This window comes from Hippoglossus hippoglossus, chromosome 23 (assembly GCF_009819705.1).
Source record: "Hippoglossus hippoglossus isolate fHipHip1 chromosome 23, fHipHip1.pri, whole genome shotgun sequence".
In the NCBI taxonomy this organism is placed as follows: domain Eukaryota; kingdom Metazoa; phylum Chordata; class Actinopteri; order Pleuronectiformes; family Pleuronectidae; genus Hippoglossus; species Hippoglossus hippoglossus.
In genome coordinates this window covers 734,447-754,646 of record NC_047173.1, presented here as the reverse complement: position 1 = coordinate 754,646, position 20,200 = coordinate 734,447, and the positions used below count along the sequence as shown (strand labels likewise).

The window sequence follows — 20,200 nt, the reverse complement described above, 5'->3', positions numbered from 1 at the left end:
TAAACGTATATAAATGTCCCAAAAGAGTTAAATTGATACAGCATGAGAATATGTGTGAGTCAGGAGACAGTTGGTAAAACTGCTGGCACAGGTTCCAACAGTTAGAGTAGTGGTAGTGGAAACCAGATGGAACAATCAAAGGATAATGGTAATTTTTGGAGTTTTTCCTTTTTGGTTTATCATATCCCAGTAAATATGCCAAAAGTTGGATAACAGTGTTTCGTCCAGAATTCTTTCACCAGGCACATTGGTGCTTACCAAAAAAATAAATAACTCGCCAATATGCATCGAGTGGATAAACACGAGGCAGCCAGAAATGCAAAAGTTGCGAGCAGCACTCTCAGTAAAACAATTACAGAAATATTTTATAGCATAAGAATAAGCTGAGTAACCTTTGCAAAAGTGGCACATCATGAACACAGTGAGCATTTTTCATTGTTACACTTTACCTTCCTTGGCTTGGAGAAAATGTTGACCATGGCATCATGATGTGGAAATTGTGTCACTTGTTAAATCAATGGCATTATTCAAGGCTTTCCATATGGATATAGAGTCAAAAGCCAGTGAGAAAATGTAGGCAGCTATGGAGTTTGGGGACTTGACCCCCTGAAGAAAAAAAATGGCTGTAAAAGCTCAAAGTTGGTGCCTCTATAACATTCTAATGCTGCTGTTCTTCATATTCATATTTAAATTATTGCACATTTTAATGAGTCTACCTAATTGTTAACATGCAGTGAGTCATTTAAAATTAGGAGAAGGAAATAAGGAATGAACATTCACTGCATGTCACACGAAGCAGGAGAAAATGACTCAGTGACAAGATAAACCTTGATAATTACTTGATAATTAAAAATAAATCATTTTACATGCTAAACAGGGAAATAAAACTATAAAGGCCACAATAAACCTTAATAAACTAACAAGCTGGACGGACAGCCTTTGTGGAAAACAGTGGTTATTTTTCTTTTTGTTGTTAATTTGTTCTTTCTCATATGCCTGCCAAACCTTTAGGGGAAACACTGGCATTCCATATGGCTGCCTTATATTCAAATTTGAATGATATTTTGATTTATCACACCAAGGTTCCCAAACACCAAGTGGGATGACCCATATGTAAATTGTATTTTTCTGTATTTTTATTGAGCTTTTCTGGTCCTGATGACCACCCAAAGAGCTTTACAGTACACTTTTAACTTCACCCTTTTACACACACATTCATACAGTGCATCTATATGCAGCACCTGCTCTATGAAAAGGGGCAATTTGAGGTTCAGTATCTTGCCCAAGGACACTTTAACTACCATGACATGCAATAGTCCAACTGGTGCTAAATGACAATAGTCCCATATTAGCAACCCTTTTGCTGAAACTTCTCATGAGCCGGTTTTTCCAAAGAAAATGACATGATTTCAACACGATTTTGCATCATCAAGTCGTCAGTTGGGCAACCTCTCAGGAAGTGGTGCTGTCCCTGGTTTTATTATTTATTTTTCTTACACTAGCACAAATTACCAATTAAAGCTGGTTTTCAAATAATGACTGAATCTCAAACAATAGCCACAAGGCGTCACATGGTTTGATGAGATCCTCTTAGTGATCACAGAGGAACGTTAAAGTCAAACATCACTGAGGGAACTCGTGCTGTGAAGGGCACATTCTGCTGTCATTGTCTTGCACTGCTTGTTAACTGGTCTTTACATCTTTATTTTTTGTCCATGCCACCATTTGAACCTCAGCCGTTATTTACTTAGTGTTTTAAGGGAGTAAGGATGTTTGTAGGATCTACACTCATCCGCCTATTAAACCGGTGGCTGATTTTAATGTCAGGTGAATTGGTGTGTCTTTAAGTGTCAGCGCTTGGACCTTACAATTGAAATACAAACTTTAAATCTGGCTTTGATTTTATTTAAGTGCAGTTTATATAGCCATGAAAGCTGTCTTTTACACACAGTAATATTGATGCTAACATAGAGGATTTCTCTGTGGGACTCCACAAAGCATCACATTCCTTTACATTTCAGTATACTGAATAGTGAAAATTAAACATTATTTATGAACTCTCTTTTGTATTTGATCACTTTCGTGTCGCAGACTTCTTGCCGACTAACCAACATGCATGTCTATCTGGTTTCCCACCTCCCCTCGTCTCCTTCTCTCTTGAGGTGGGGTGTGGAGGGGGACGGGGAGGAGGAGGCGAGGCTGGGTGTTATCGTACCTGGAGGAGAACTTGCTAAACTGGGCCACGGTTATTCACCAGCTCCTCTCTTCCCTCTGGAGACCCTATAGATCTGCACACTCTCAGAAAATCCCACAGGACTCTGCTCTTTTTCCATCTGCACTTTATTCTTTTTCTATCTCCGCACATTTCTCTTTCTGTCTCTTACACCGCTCTGCTTTTATCGTGGTCTCTCGCTAGCTTCTCAGTGTTTCCTCCTCTCTCTCAGTCTGTGGGGAGGATTTTTGCTGGATACTTATTCAAACTTCTTTCATTGTCAGCGTCTTACCGCAGAGATTTTGCATACAGCACTGTATCTCTTTCTCCAGTATTGTTTAAGTTCATCAACAACTGCAGTGACCCCTTTTCCTCCGTCATTCCCTCAACTTTCTTGTCTTCTGTTCTTTTATTCTTCTCAGGGTGGACCCAATGGCCCACGACACGCCGAAGCCACCAGGCTACACCCGTTTTGTGTGCATCTCAGACACTCACTCTCGGACAGACAGCATCCAAATGCCATACGGAGACGTGTTCATCCACGCCGGAGACTTCACCGAGCTGGGACTTCCGTCCGAGGTCAAGAAGTTTAACGACTGGCTAGGTCAGCATCTCTAAAAGTTGTGTTTCTGGATCCAGAGCAGGTCAGGAGCCTGATCTCTGTAAGTGGGTGCCCTTGTGATGATCCATTTTACCGCTGGGGTCAGTGCTAGGCTAAATTTACCTGCTCTGGTTGCAAAGCTGAAAGTGAAAACTTTGAAAAGGGAAGGATTCTTTGAAGTTTCCCAGAATCAGGGCTACATTCAGGTCACTTTGTTGTTGTTTTATCCTTAAAGGATCGTACCAATTTCAGAGCTCCAGATTAAAAATACACTTCGCTTTATAGCTGACAATTTCCTAAAGCATGGCATTAGTTTTTATTTGAGAGATTTGAGTTGACTCATCTTTTTAAATATACAAAGAGACAAGAATTCACCCTCTTTCTATTCAACAGCAGCAGAGATCATGAATACCGGACTTTGTGATTGCTGATTCACAAATCTTTAACATGTCAGAAATGAGAGTTCTAAAAATGTATCCACTGATAGCTCCCCTTCCACACAATGATAAAGATGTGAAAAATAGATAAAGTTGACTGGATGTTCATTGTGATGACAGGGTCTTGCAGAGTCTCTGCAAGCCGACTGAAATGAATTAAATCCAATGGCTGCCTGTAAAGAAGAAAAAAAACGAGAATCTTGTGCTTGCTTCTGGGCACAAACGACAGTTGTTTGTGCTACACATTCTTTTTGTTAGGGTGCACATGCAAAACTTGCAATATTTTCTTTCCACGATGTGGAGTGATGAGCAGAGGTGTCCCAGTTCATAAGTGTAGTGTAACACTGACAACAGCCTGAGGGGCCCTCCTTCTATGTTGAAACAGCAGGGACAAACCACTGAGAAAAACACACAGAGACTTCCCCCTTTGATTTTCAAAAATGATCAAGAAGATGATCTTAACCCTGTTTTCAGCACTTAACACTGCATTTCATTTGATCAAACCCCCCTTTTAAGTATATTGTTGGTGTGTTGTAACTGTAGACAACAGTAGAGAGATGGCAGGGAATGAGTATAGCTGTTTTCAGACATGACAATTCTCAGGACTCTACCCGCAGTTGGTCCATTCACACATGCACAGCACAGCAGGAAGTCATCTGTGTCTTCTATGTGTGTGTGTCAACTCCTTTTCACTGGGACATATTTCTTTTCTTTTTGCTTTTTCATTCTTGCGTCTGTCGCGAGTTTGACTCACGGACTTTATACTAGGAGGTCAGGTGGAGTCTCTCACTCTGACTTTTGCGTTCACACATGCACTTCAACTGGAGAAAGTATGGAGGATCTGCAGAGTTCAGTGCATGCCTGAAAGCAGATCATGTGCAAGAAAAGTCCCTGCGTTAACCTCTAGGCTGACAGGGCATGTTATTTGTAGCTTTTAGTTTTTCGTTCTCTTTATTTTTTTACTAAAAGCCATTGAAATAACAATTAATAATAAAAAAATATTTTTTATACAGCACTGTTATTAACAATGTTACAAAATGCTTTACAAGGAAGAAACAACACCAGACAAATACAATTATAATAAAACAATGAAACATTAATTTGTACAAGTTTAAAGACGGGATTTAAATGTAGATAGAGAATTAGTCTAAGTTTAATGTGCAATGAATCCCATAATCACCCTTTGTTATGAGGTGGAAACTTGCAGCAACCAGCAGGGCTCCACCCACAGATCTTAACAGTTGAGAGGACACATGCCAGGTCGATAATTCCGAAAGGTATTTAAGGCCTTAAATCGCCATTAGTTAGTTCGCATATTGTGTACCCACAGAAAATATTGTAAACACTGTCATGTTCATGAAACCAGACTTTCACTTTGTGACATGGAGCATTATTCTAGTGGAAGTATCCATTAGAATATGGCAAAGTGAGGCCATAAAGAGATGAGCAGGACTCTGCAGTGCGCAGACATTCAAACCATTGATTGATTTGTATTAAGGCCCAAAGTGTGTCAATAAAACGTTCCTCCAACCCTTACCTCTCACGCAGCCTGGACTGTTGACACAAGGCAGGTTTGGTCCAAGCACTTCAGCGCTAATCCAGATTCATCAGACCAGGCTACGTATTTCAGTTTTTAACTGTCCTGTGTTGCAGCTGCAGATTTCTGTTCTTGGCTGACAAGCATGGGACCTGAAGTCTCTGCTGTTGTGCATCATCCACCTCAGGGTTGGACATGTTCTTTTTGAGATGCTTTTGAGCCCCTGACCTGCTGACTGCTGCTGCGTGATTGGCAGCTAAACACGTATTATAAAAAACTGATACAAGTAACCATAACCTTATGTCTAGGGAAAGTGTAAAAGCTTAGCTCAAGCTCAGTCTTCTCTTCCTTGACTTTTTGCTGAACCAGACCCCAGTGGAAGCATTTTATCTCTGCAAGTTAGGAGAAAGTGTAAACCTTATCTTCACCATGTGATATCGGTTGGAAACTGGAGTGAAATGACCTCGAATGCCGTCGAGTGACAGTAAAAAGCTGTTGAATTGGTACATCTACAAGAGCCTGAGCGTGCAGAGCAGCTCTGTTATCATCATCATTATCGCCATTGTTGTCAGCCTCATCAACACTGGCACACACCTCCCCAAGAATGGCAGATGCCTGTTAGCAGGTGCATGGGCCTTTGTGTGTTCATCTATTTCTCTAAGGGAAGGGAGTGGAGAAGGAGGAGATAAGGGAAGAACTTTTTGTCCTTCCCTTCCCTTCCTCACACACACACACACACACACACACACACACACACACACACACACACACACACACACACACACACACACTACAGGGAGTGCAGGCTGCAAATCAGCTAGCCCACACTCCAGCAGCGAGAAAGGCAACGGGTGAGACGGGAAAGAAAAGATAAGGCGAGCCAAACGCGCCTGGTGCTGCCTCTGAAGTCAGTCTCTCCTCTTTCTCCCCTCCGCTGTTATCTTCTCCTTCCCTGCAACTCCGCCATCGCTCTCTCTTCCTCTTGTATAAATATTTATAATCTGGTTATTCCTATTCTCCTTCTCTCTCTTTCACTCTCTCCTGGCCCCTGTCTCTGTCACACAGACACACACACACACCCACACACACCCACACACACACACACACACACACACACACACACACACACACACACACACACACACACACACACACACACACACACACACACACACACACACACACACACACACACACACACACACACACACTCATTCTGTCTCTGAATGCAACTCCTGCTGTTTAGTGTGTGCATTGCAGATTTACCGAGATCAGATTTAGCGTATTCAGAGTATTGGAGTATTAATGAGCTCTGGTCAGGTAACGCCATCTGCTCCCAAACTTTCGACTCTTTTTTAATATTTTCTCTGAATCTACTCTCACTCTTTCCTTATTGCTATTAATTCCTTACTTTATCATATTCTCTTATCATATAACGCTTCTTTTCCTCTTTCATTCTTCCCTTGAATAATTGTCCTCAATTTCCCCCATTTCTCCTTCTCTTTTTCCAAATCCTCCAAAGATCTCTCCCATTTTCCAGTCCTTTCTCTCGCTTCCCCTCAGTTGGTGGCAGCTCTGTGCGATTCTTCTCTCAGCTCTTATTTTTAGCAGGAAGGCAGTCGGCTCTCGGGGGCCGCTGGCTGCCGCTCAAGGCTTTGTCAGGGATGGTGATCGTTGTGGGGGAGGAGAAGAGAAGAGGAGAAGAAAGGAGCAGAGGACTGAAGAGGCAAGAGAAGAAATTCATGCAAGGAGGAAGGAAGGTAGAGGAATTGGAGAGGGAAGAGCTGACAGGGAAACAGGAGGTGGAGGTTTAAAAAGGAGAGGAGGGAGAGTGTCCGTGCTTCTCCCCAGGGGAAAGCTGTCTTACCTGGGTAAACTCACAGCTCAGCCGCCCCGGAGACTGATGCCAAACTTCTGCCCTAAGTTGTCATGATGATCCCTCGCGGTCCAGCTGTCAGTCACTGAATGAGAAATGTGTGTGTGTGTGTGTGTGTGAGTGTGTGTGCACAACAACATTTTGTTCGCTCCACACTTCATGTAGTGTGTTGGACTTAAAGTTTGGGGCTTGTCAATTGTAAGACACTGACAATCTGACACCATCGTGCGGATTGGAGGAGCGAGGGACCAAATCACTGTCCCTGTGGTTAATGGAAAACCTTTTGTAAAAGGAATATTTGGGGGTTATGGACTTTTGATTGGTTTGCAATCAATTTGCTATCTTGTGCAACGTTGTTGGATAAATTACAACATGATCATTAATTTGTTATCAAGTATTGTGTGATTATATGTTTTAATTCATGTCAGAAGACTGCCCACATGTAGCTGAACAAATCAACCATGGACTTACTGCGTCACACGCCTGAAATCACGAGAGCCAAAAGACAGCCTCCCAGTTATTCCACGTATCCACCAGTTTTTATTCATGACCGAATGAAAGAAAATCAGTTAGGATACTCTTAACAGATGTAATGCAGAGTTGATGTCGATGATGAAGTAAGTTTTTTTGGATTAAAAAGTAGTAACAATAATAATTAAATTAAATGTCTGAAAACATCCTAAAATTATTAATTTTACAGCATTTGAAAAACAGTTCATAGCAAAAATTTAAATTTGTTGTTAAAGATGTTAAATTGCAAACGCACTGCCTTGGCTTTCAAGGAAAAATAATTAATGAACCAAGTATCGCTAATGGCTGTTATATGAGTTTCAATAGCAACATTCCTTTCTGTGGGATCCTGTTTGACTGTGTTTGTGATTAAGGGGAAATGATATCCGGATGAACATAAGCTGCTTTCAGACATGCACTCAACTCCTGAGATCCTCCTGAGAAATCCTCTGGACTTTCTGTAGACTTTCCTGGCCCCAAAAATTTGCAGAAAGTCTGGAGTAGTCGATGATCCCAGGATTTACCGCAATTGAGTAGGGGTTTTGATGACGATTCTAACGTGCGACAGATGCAAAAATTGGGGGGGGGTTAGAGGCAGACCTGGAGCTCATGAGCAGCAGCACTTCTGTCCAATTGTCTCCAATAATGGCCCCTTTGATCAGGCTTTCGGCGCTCGTGTCTGCGAGCGTGCACACGCAGCAAGCCCCCACATGGATTTCATAAGCCGAGGCAACTCTTTCCTGAGCACTTGTGTGTTTGTTTGTGTGTGCTGCCCTTGTTGTCGTCTTGAGTGGCATCTTTATTCATGCCATGTGATAGCGTGAGCTAGCGAGCAGAGCGGGAATATACTGCAGTGAATGTTGTGTTTAAATATGGATCTCACTGTGCTTTCGGAAATCAACTCCGGGTCAAGAGAGGAGCAGCTTTAATACTTAAAAGCTTTGTTCTGGCTCTCTCTTTCCGTCTGTTTGACTTCCATTCACTGAGCACTTCCCTGCCATCTCACACACACATTCACAGACCCTGGTCACTTTGGGAAAATATACTAAACTAACAATTTACTGGCCACATACTGTTTTTTTTCTCTTAATGTGAGATGACAATTTCCATCTTAAAGGGATATTAAAGGGGTATTTGGGGCATTATCTCGCTTTTATTATGTATTATATATCTACTACACGTGGGATTGAATATTGTTGCCAGATTTATTTTAGCGTACATTCAGTATATTGGTATTAGTATACATGTTGGCTTATTATTATTAGAAGAAGACGTGTTCAACTCAATCGGCATGTGGCTTTTAAGCTGTACTTCCTCTGACCATTAAGAATACACATGGCAAGTGTGAAGCTGATCAGGTTTCTATATTGTCCATTATTTTTATTCTGTAAAATACTCAGCTCATGTAGCAATAAGAATATAGCAACTAAAAAAAGAAATCCTATATATTGTATTGATTATTTAATCTGTCAATTTTCAGCTGCCTATTATCTCCAGAGATGCAATACTGTTCTTCCTGCATTTGATTGCTCAAAAGCACTATTCCTTTACACTTAAGGGATGTCTCTGACTGTGTAAAGAGGGAGTGCATTATGCATTATGTTACCAGTCAGACAAGAAGCCGTGTTTTGCAGTGAGAGGCATCAGTTTCCAGTTGTTTTCTATAGGCAGTGAGCTGCTTATAGAAAACAACTGGAAACTGTTTTAGGCAGCACATTTTTTCTATTTCAATTTGTGGCTTAAAAAAGCATGATTGTCATGGCTACTGTGTTAGCCAACAATTAGTATACACGTTCATTACACATGGTGATTTATCATCCTTGCTTTAACATGAATAACTTGGCCACCAAACAATGGTCTCTTATATTATTAGGAGAAGTGATGTGAAGGTTGTTTTTTTTTATCCTTTAAAACAAGTAGCCATATAAATTAGACAAAGCGGGGGCCACAGTCTACGTAATCAATTGGACACTTGGAGTGGTGTGTGTGTGAATTCATTTCAATTCAATTTTTTTTGTTTAGCACAGAATCAAAACATACATTATCTCAAGGCACTTAACATAATAAGGTTGTGACCTTAAAATTGTAGAGAAACCCAACAGTTCCCACAACGAGTGGAGAGAAAGAACTCCGTCATTAACTGGAAGAAGCCTCTGGCAGAACCAGAATTTGGTGTAAAAGATGAGAGAGAAAAGAATGGGGGGGAGGGGCAGTTGTGTAACCGTCATATTTAAGATCTGTCAGACTGAACACCTGATGAATCCAGTGAGTCCAGTGTCCCCTCTCTTCCCTCTCTGTGTTTGGTCTTTACTAGCTCCTTAGGAAAGTATCTGGTTATTTAGCACCTAAATTCTCCGAAACGTTCACCAGCTCCTGTCTGACTGTGTCTGTATCCTGTCTAAAAACAACTCTGTACACCTGAAGGGAACGGCAGACATGGGTGATTATTGGCTAATCTCGTCACAAGTAGTCGATTATTGATAGATTGTTAATGCAGAAAATGATAGTCCTTGCAGCTTCCTGCAGCTGTCCTCTCAAGACTTGAGAGGACAGGATAGATTGAGAGGACAGGATAGATTGTTGAATTAAGAGTTGGCCCAACTTTCCTGTTAGTATTGAGACTTTCTCTCACAGTCAAGCTAATACAAACACAACCACAGGCTCTCTGTGTCTCTCTGTGTCTCTCTGTATCTCTCTCTTTCTCTGTCTCACTGTTTTCGAGGTTCACAGCCTTTAGCATCTCTGCCACAACTCTTAATTTAGTGCCTGCTCTACTCTCTTCCCCTTTACTGCTGAATAATAAATAAGTGACAACCATGATGCGATTGCAGTGTAGGCACTATAAATGTGAGTGTGTGTTTTTTGTTGGCCCAGGAGAGGGAGAGTGTCTCTGACTCTCCACTTGCCTCTGCGTGTGTGTGCGTGTGTGTGTGTGTGTGTGTGTGTGTGTGTGAGTGTGTGTGATTTCTGACCCTCCATCTACTGTCAGGTGTAGAACCCCCCCCCCCCCCCCCCCCCCCCCCCCCCCCTTTGGACCTGCGCCTCCTTAGCTTCCCCCCCTCTCCTCCCATCTTGCTCCCATTAGCTCTGTAACTGTGAGGCCATTAAACTTTCATGACTGCTGTCTTTTTCTGGCATGCTCTTTTTCTATCCTCCTTTGTTCCCTTTCTCATTTCCTTCCTCTCTCCTTTCCTATTCCCCCATTCCTTGTCTTGCTGCTTTCCTCCCCCCTCTTCTCTTGTATGTCCTTCCTTCCCCAAACCTCATTTTTTAACTTTCTTACTCTATCCTTCTCCCCAATTTCCTCCTTTCCAATCTTTTATCCTTCAGCCCCCATCAAGCGACTGTAAATTTAAGCAAACCATTCCCCATCTGTGCCTCACTGCTTTTGTGTCTTCTATTTGCACACTTGAAAGACCGCATTCCTTATGTGATGTGATGGGAGGGTGTGTGCGTGTGTATGTGTGTGTGTGTGAGGTAGGAAGGGGGAAAAGATGCAACTGATGTGAAAATGGTCTTAGAAACATCTATAGTTTTTCTTTCAAACAAGTTCTTTCCAGAAGACATTTGGAAGAGAGCGGAGCCTCTGTGGATATAGCTTATGAAATGATTGAAGTCTTTCTCATAATTTCCCCCTTCTCCCGCTTTGTCAGTCACAGATTGGTTTTCTGGGTCATCATCAGTGTATATAATCCACTGTATCCAAACTGTTGCTGAATCTGCATTATCCCTCCTTTACAAGCAGGAACCGACCGCAAATCAGGACAGCATGATGCAAACTAGTCTGCAGCTTTAAATGACAATATAAATAAAATAAACCATTTCTTCTTGCTCGAGGGACGTCACAATGTTTTAGGTAGGTTCAGACCTGGTATTAACAAATGTACTCAAGTGGATGCGGCGCTAAGTTCATGTGTTCACACCCGACATTAAAATACATCCTAAATGTGTCTGCTGGGATAACTTGCCCAATTTAAGAAAATGATCAGTCATTTAGTGGTGATGAGTGTTGATATTGTGATGGTGGCCAAAACCAAATCAGCATATGGGCACTGAGAAGTGTAAAAATATGTTTGAGTTGTTGTGAAACTTTAGCAGGTCAGAGATGTCAACTGAGTAGGAGGTCCCTCATATGTGGCCAAGGACGCGTTCGTGCTCTCACAGTGAAATGATTTTGGCCACATTCATCCCAGACCACCTCCGAGTGTGGTGTTTGTGGATCACGGATCTCAGGACACATTGAAACCCACATCACTGACCACTCATTATCTGATCACTCCGGAGGGAGGTTAATATCAGGTCTGAACAGGGTCTTGATGTGTATCCGTGTCCACTGTCTGCCATTCATGTCCATCGGAGGGCTAGCGGAAACCATGATTTGGTATGCTAAACTTAAATATTGCACCATAAAGGGATACTTCAGCAGTATACTATTAAATTTCCATAAAATCTGGGGACCTTCATGCAACACATTAGAAAGAAGAATGATCAGGCAAGAGGCCAAAGAGATTTTAGTCCAATGCTATGATTCATAATCCATTTTCTATAATGCAGCCAATGGCCCATTTTCTGGTTAATGGCCAGGTAATCACAGGCTTTCTGTTATAAATGTGTCATCTCCAAGCCCAACGTAACAGGAACTAAAGCCAAAACGTGGACAAGAACTTCTGGTTCTTGTCCACGTTTTTCAAAGAAACACTAGGAAACGGAAGAGATTAACTGACAACCAGTGAGTGGAAACACAGCGACTCAAAACACAGGTGAAACGCAGTTGGGTGGACCAGTTAATCACAAAGTTGGGAAACACATAGGTTTTACTTAGTCCCTTAATTCATGTTAAAAAGTGTTTTGGGGGTTACATTCAATAAAACAGTCACAGTGCTGTCTTCTACGTGGGAGAGCTGTGCACCAGACGTCATAGGAAGAGATGAGGGAAGAAGGGAAATCAAGAGGAAGGGGTGTGGGTTGGGATGAGCAGAGGGAGGGATGAGGTAGCAAAGTAAACACAATGGATATGTCTTACATTATTTAGATTCCATTTTGTCTTTATTTTCAACAGCATCCATTTCGTTGTTGTAACTGATGGTTAAATATAGTTTTGGACTGGAAATCGTACTTGAATTATCTGCATTCAACATTCAGTTTTTTGCTGTACTTGGTCCTTATGAATTATCTTCATCTTCCCTTGATGTCGTGGCATTTTCCATTGACCTGAAGGTTATAATGGAGGGATAATTAAAAGGATTATAGGATATGAAGCTAAGTCAAATTCACAGCACCTTAGGGAGAACATGAATTCTAGGGATAAGTCAACCATAGAGGAGATGTAGGCTGAGCATGACAAAAAATTGCTTAGGCTGAGAAAGTTGGGAGTCAGTGGCAACCGTGAGAGTGGGCTCCTGATTTCTCAGGCCTTCGACTAACATAGTTACATGGGAACGGAAATTAGAATAACATTTTAATTAGAATGGAGGCTGTTGAGTAGTAGTGTTGATGAGGGCTCAGGACAAATTGGGAGGTTGTAGGGAGAGTCTAGTCTAGATGTTCAGCTTTCTCATGAGACAAACTTGCTATTTAAACAATAGGAGTGGTGCACGGGAAAATCTGCAGCAGTGTGAAGCAACTGTGTCGTGCTTGGTGCCATTTTGTGCTGGTTGTAAAAGAGGGCCCAAAGCTGTGTTACGTAAAATTGTATTGCTAATCGTGACTGACATCTAATGTGAGAAACCCCAGATAAGGCACCTAAATAGTACAGTAACACTGAAAATAGATAAAAGTATAGAAAAAAGCTGCAGCTGTCCTCAATTCAACTACATCTTGAATGTCATTGTCCCTTTTCAACATATCAAGATGGATCTGCAAAACCATCTCTGCTTGCAGATGCGTAACCTTATGATGATAAAGTAGCTTTGACAAGAACATAAAGGTAATGCACTGCACAAGGGTTGTCGTCTAGCACTGGCTAAACGTGGCGTCAATATGAATCCATTTTGAAATCAGACATGGGGCAGATGGCTGGTGGCCAGTTCTTTAATCCATCGGCATTCGTCAGAAGCCCACGTTGTTGGTTCTGAAAGTTGCGGCTTAATCTTCAGCCACATTATCCTGGAGGCGACGTCGTCACACTGAATGTGGAAGTGGAGCAGACAGGATGAAAGAGACAGAAAGAGATGGTGTGTAGGAGAGAGAAAGAGAAGAAAGAGACCACCTACAAGGCGACTTGATGATGCGCTGATCTGTCTTTGTCACTGTTGCTATGCGTGTGTGTGTGTGTGTGTGTGTGTGTGTGTGTGTCTTTTCTTGTGTGTGTAATGTATTATCCACAGTGGAGACATTGTGAAGTGTTGGGAGGTGCTGTTTTACGCAGATAAAATGTGTGTTTTGGATGCGAAGCTCAGTAGGTGGTGTTTGTGTATGCTGGCTTATAATTGCTGGTTGTCTTTATTTTGTGTCTGCTTGTACGGGGTGTGTGTACAGGTTTGTGTGTGTGTGCGTGTGTGTGTGCGTGATGAGACGTAGCAGTGTGTGGGTGGTGAGTTAAATGAAACAAGCGAGTCTTAAGTTTAAGCTAAGGTGGGAAGCTATAAGTCTCGCTGCTTCTCCTCCATCATTCGTCTCTACCTTGTTGCATGTCTATCCCTTACTCACCTCTCATCTTCTCTTTTTCTCTTCATTATGTGACACATTACTTTATTCTCTCACATCTCGTCTTCCCCCTCTGCCGCATACAAACGCGCACATGCACACACATGCTGCAAAGGAATTAGGACTGATCCGAGCTGAGTCCAGCTTGTCTGTATTTGAACATCGGCGCCATTGCTTTTGAAGCTTCCCTTTGAATTATTGCATTTCTGTTTGTGCACACACAGATAAAGACCAGCTGAGGCTGCGCTGTGTTCTATATATAAAGAAGACATACATAAGCTGTTGGGTGTATACACACATCCACCAGCATATGGGCTTAAAAACACAAAATGTCCTCACAATGATGGTATTAAACCAAAATTGGCCCTCATAACTATAGATTGATACACACACAAACACACATACAGGACTACAGACTAGTATTAAAGAATAATTCTGGTTTGTCATATCGTGGGCTGTTAGGTTGCGGCCTTCATTGCTCTCAGTGATGATGACATCATACTCCTCCAGGTAACCTTTGAGGTTGTTCCAGGGGACACTGGTAGAATGTAGTCCAGTCCAACGGGGTAGAAACATGAGCACACAATCAGACAGTTGGTCAACAAACCAACAGTTTATCCAGATTAACTGGTGGGCTTGCCTCAATTGGAAACCCGCACACATCTTCTCTTAAGGAGAGCAGGCTTACCTGTGGTCAGTGTTGTTTTGTTGGACGCTTTAGTCATAATTTTATCACTCTTCTTCATGTTCTCGCCTAAATACATTTGGCTCAACTGTGACTTTGTCTGTCTGTCTTTTGCAGCATTTCCAGAACAAGAAAAAACACTGATGACTCCTTGCGTGTGCTAATAATACATACCATTAACACATATACTAATCAGCTTACGGCTACATATCCACGCACAGATCCTCACAGATCCTCACAGACAAAATGTTAGTGACACAGTCAGTTGGTTGTGGAAGGCGGGAATGACCAAAAGCACGGAGCACAACAGAATATTTGGACTTTTTGTTAAATAAGCGTATTGGTTTTATTGCAAAGAGTTAGATGTAAAGCCTGATACTGTCTCTCCTGTGTCATAATTTAGCGTAAAGACCAGACCGGGAGAAAAATGTAAATTCGTACACACATTTATTATTGATATGTCTTTTATTATAATCACTGCACTTAAAAGGTGTTGCTGCTGTATTTATCCAACAAAAAAACAAAAAAAAAAGAGCAGTCTGACTTTAGTCTCACCATTCACTCACTCACATACACACACACACATACACACACACACACACACACACACACACACACACACACACGCACACACACACACACACACACACACACACACACACACACACACACACACACACAAACTTTGGTAAGCAGTACGTTTTGGCAGCTAGTTTTACGTATCTATGTACACACAGGCAGGCAGGAAATTTGTGGCATTTTTGATTCTGCATGCACACAAACACACACATATGAGCATATGCAAACACAATGGGCAGCAATCCCCCTGTACATGCCAGAGCTTTGAGCAGGGTAGGGATTTTCCTCTTCAAAGAGCAGACCACCCATTGCCATTGCCAGAACAACGGTGGCCAAACTTTGGAAGATTACACTCTCACACACACACACACACACACACACACACACACACACACACACACACACACACACACACACACACACACACACACACACACACTCACACACACACACACGCAGACGCATGTATAGCCTGTATTATGTAGATTATGTATAGACACACATGCACATGCAGTCATATGGGTTCATACATAAAACTTTGTGGTTATGACCAGTCCGACCCCAATGATCCCATAGTGCCTTATACCTGCATGCTGTATGTGGCACCACTACACTCTCTCACTCTTACTACACACACACACACACACACACACACACACAGGCTGCCTTGTGGAACTCATGGGAGAAAGGACGTTTTTGTGATGACGGTCGCACAGTCAGTGACGTGCATGACTTGAAGGGGCAGCTGCTTGACAAAAGAGCAAAGACACTGGGCAGGAGGGGATCTGAGAATCAGAAAACAATGAAGGGATGAAGGGACAGAAGGAAAGAAATCCAGCTGTTTCCACTCCGAGAAGCAGCCCCCCCCCTCTCTCACTCAGGACTGTCCCATGATTTCCTTCAATCGCTCCCATGCTCACTTGCGAAATTAGTTTATTTTTCTTCTTCTTTTGTTAGTTTTTGATGGAGCTGTCTGCCTTGTGTTGTCGCTGATTCTCTCACATGCAAATTAAAAGTATTTGTTGCTTTAAAGCAGCCTTTTGAATTCAAAGACAAAAGATACCGGGGCGACAAAGAGCACCCTGCGTGCTGGGGTGTTGGCGCGTGGGGGACTGTCGCTCCAAATGTTTAGACCCCCCTTCACACACACACGCACGCATGCATGCATGCACGCACACACACACACACACACACACACACACACACACACACACACACACACACACACACACACACACACACACACACACTTCAACCCACATCCTCTCATCTTTTCTTCTATCTTTTGTCACAGAACCAACAAATTAATTTGATGGGGAAATTATCTTTTTGCGAATGACTTGTTCTTTGTACACATGCACAATGAAAGACTGGATTGTTGAATTCCTTTCATTGTGAATTGCTATTATTTTCATATTGACAAACAGCAGTTGGCTTGCACAGACAATTTCAACAAACAGATGCACACACTGGCGGCTTTTAGTCATATCCAACTATGTGACGCTCTGATACTGGTAGTTGGTATTCACACCTTGTAATGTTGTTTTTCTCTGGAAAAGTTTCAAAAAAATTCATCCATGAAATTGAAAATTAATTCTGTAAAGTAAAAGTGTGTGTGTGTGTGGGGGGGGGGGGATGTTTGTGTGTGTATGTGTGTGTGTGTGTGAATGGGGGTATTTGTGTCCAGCTGGTGGATTTTATATTCCTCCCTGCAATATATTTCTCTCAGTTTACAGTAGGCCGTCAAACTTCATGGGGGAAAAACTGCTCACGATGCAGAATTTCTGAAGAGACAGATCGTGTTTATTTGTTGGTTAGTATATGAACATCTTATTCCCAAAAAGTCTTCCTCACGCTCATTAACACACATGTAGCCTTTCATTTAAGGCATTTAGCTGATGATCTTGTCCTGAGCAGATTCCACTGCTGCTTGGTTGTTGTTTTTTATTGTCTCTCTGCCCCTTTGAATTCCAAAATGTCTTTTTTGCATATTTGCAAATCGAGGTAAATATACATAAAGGTTGTACTGTTGGACATAAAGCGTCTTAGTCTTGATCTAATGTGAATTTAAATATAGCATGTTACGTTTCACAGCTCAGAGACTGCACATGGTAGTTTCCTCTTGGCCTTACTTCATTATTCTTTTAATTTTATAGACCTTTGCCATGCATGCAGCCTCGGCTCTGTCCAGTGTTCATCTTGACATCACTCCCAGGTCTCCATCCATGATGCAGCTATTTGGCTTATTTCCAGGTGAGCCTTCCAGACGCTGCCACAGTCATCAGTAAGGCTGCAAAGAAAACTAGAGAACAGTCTCAGTCAGCTGTGTAATAACCCCAAACTACTTCCATCTCTTTCTTAAATGTACAGTTAATATTTGATCAATTACTCAGATGAATAAGTGCTATTTAAAAATCGTTGTTGTTACTGAAAATGATCTCCTCCTGGTACCTCCTGTTGTTTCTCGCTTTCAATTGTTCCCCCACAAATTCACATTTAGTTCTGACAGTTTTAACTTTATTATCAGCCCTATGGTATGAATATGACATAACAAATATGCATTTGATTCTGTTATGATGCACCAACAAAGAAATGTCGAAAAATCTATAGGTAGATTAAAATGAGCGAGTCCATGTCCCTGCAGTAAAACTTTAAAAGGTAATTTCCAAAAGATAAAGAAATATTTCTGAATCCGAAAAGCTAATTTGTTAATTTCTTTAAGTCAACCTAAATGTTTTTGTTTTATTTATTTCCTTGAAAGCTAAATAAACAGTAGACTGAAATTACTAGTCCAGTGTGATAAGATCTCCATAAAAGCTGGGGATTGGTTAAAAAACATCTAATTTACAGTGTAAAGTCTATGCAGCTAAATTAGTCCAAAAATGTGATGTTTACCAGATCATTTCTGCATTTCTTCATTATTCTCTTCTGTTTGGGAGAAAAATTAAATAGATAAATATTGGGTTGGAGAAACTACAGTGCAGGTGTGAAACACATTAATTGTTTTCTATCAGTTATTCAGAAAACACACTTTGATCCGAAGAGATAGCAATAAACTCACTCAGTACTCAGTTCTCCTGTAACGTTCCATGAGAAATCAGTTGAAGATAATGATCTTTTTTTTTTATTTTTTTTTTATGGAGTGAAGTATTCTTTCAACCTTGGTTAATCTAGGGACAAGTGAGCAACACTGCTTCAAATGCCAAAGTCTGATGAATCAAAAAAACACATTTTGATGTGCGGTGGCGTGTGTGGCCATGTGCCTATCTGAAGGTGCGGCCCCTCAGTTATGAGGCTTTTTTGGTGTCTACTTGACAACTAAACACAAGCCCTTCTGCCAAACAAATGAGAACGGTGCTAGGGAGAGGGGGCGGCCCGGGCCCAAACTGCAAAGATGGGCACTCTTTGACAGCTGCTTTCATCTTGTTATTATTCCTCCTTCACACTCAAGGATTTTTGGGCTTCCTAAAGTGCTGTATTTCTGTCGCTCTCTCCTTCCTTCCCTTTTTCTAACCCTCCACTCTTTCTCGCTTTCTGTCACCGGGCTGTGATTGGCTGTTGTGACAGAGCCATCGCCAGGCTGTCAGCCTCTTCTAAAGCTCACTTTAATTAGTCCTTTTCACTCACATGACACGCTCATGCACAGATGCGCGCAAACCCGCGCACACATGGGAAAGTCACTCACACCTACTCTTGCTGACACACAAACCAACGCGCTCAGCTATGTGCCATGACGACCTGACTAATACAAAAAGTAATGGTGATTGAACTCTCCGTCACCCATAAAAACGGACTCAGCAGACCCGAAGACGCTTGTCAGTGTCGTCTCTCTGTTGCCACCACAGAGCTTTGAAAACATGTATATTTGTGAAGGTCCAGCTGCTGCCGGGTTTGATAGGCGCTGATCAATCGCACACTGCACTGTGCCAGGCACTGAATAGCCAATTAAAGCCATTGAGACAGAGGAGAGCATGGGGGATGAAGGAGTGGGAGTTTGATTTGAGAAGGATGATGAAAGAGAAAGGAGTAAAGATGCAGCAGCAGTTGCCATAATTGGTAAATGTTTAATATTCTGTGTCCTAAACTTCACAGTGATCACTCTCTGTTCGTTCCTTCCTCATCGTTCCTCAGGATATAGATTCCCTGTTGGATGCGCTCAGCTATGCTTCCACAAACAGAAGACAGCAGTGCAGTGGGTTGCGACCTTGACTGATGGAGGGAAGCTAAGACAGATGTACAGATTTGCTAGAAATGAAGGGGAACAAAGAGAAATCCTTGTCGCGTGTGAATGCCAAGCCGACTGGGATGGGTTTCATGTCCTCCTCGACTTTCCCCTCTTTACTGTCTCTCCGCACGCCGCCTGTCACCCATCTTCTGCTCATTTACTTTCTCTCATACCTTTGTCTTCCCTGTCCATGTCCGGATGTCTCATTCCATTTTTATTTCTTCATTTCCCTGTCTTTCATCCTCCATCCTTGTCTTCTTTTCTTTCTTTTACACTCCTCACTTTCCTCCCCTCCTGTCATTTTTAGATATGTTCACCCTTTGCCTCTTGTAACACATCCTCACATCACCCCATTATCCCTTTTTGCTACCAATCATCTGTCTATTTTTCTCATTAAATTTTGCGTCCTAAAAACATTTCTCCTTGTCCCTCCCCAATAACCCTATCTACGATTTGGTCTAATTTCCCTATCTTACCTTTTTCTCTCATTCTTGTCCTTCTTCCTTTCCCTTCTTTCCCCACTTCCCTGTCCTTACTTTCACTCCTATACGACCCCCTCTCCTCCTGCTATTGTAGGTACCCTGCCCTACGACATCAAGATAGTAATTGCCGGAAACCATGAGTTGACCTTTGACCAAGAGTTTATGGCTGACCTGATCAAGCAGGACTTCTACTACTTCCCCTCTGCCTCCAAGCTGAAGCCGGAAAATTATGAGAATGTCCAGTCGCTGCTCACTAACTGCATCTACATGCAGGATTCTGAGGTCAGCGTAAGGGGCTTCAAGATCTACGGCTCCCCCTGGTGAGTAACCACTTCTACTGCACTACACTCAAAAGCTCCTCATATGGAAGCTACTGAAGAAAGTACTTTGTTGATGTTTTTCTGCTTTCAT

The 20,200-nt window shown here is 42.1% G+C and overlaps 1 protein-coding gene across 4 annotated transcripts in view; it reads left to right on the top strand.

The window, feature by feature from the left end:
* mpped1 (metallophosphoesterase domain containing 1) overlaps positions 1–20,200 on the top strand; it is a 67,501-nt gene that overhangs the window by 6,113 nt on the left and 41,188 nt on the right. For all 4 annotated transcript variants that reach the window (XR_004613074.1, XR_004613072.1, XR_004613073.1 and 1 more), the window contains 2 exons: positions 2,635–2,816; positions 19,884–20,109. Coding sequence is in view for 1 of the 4 variants with exons in the window: in XM_034578245.1 (XP_034434136.1) it covers positions 2,635–2,816; positions 19,884–20,109 (408 nt within the window). In the remaining 3 variants the exon portion in view is untranslated. The remainder of the gene's footprint in view (positions 1–2,634; positions 2,817–19,883; positions 20,110–20,200) is intronic.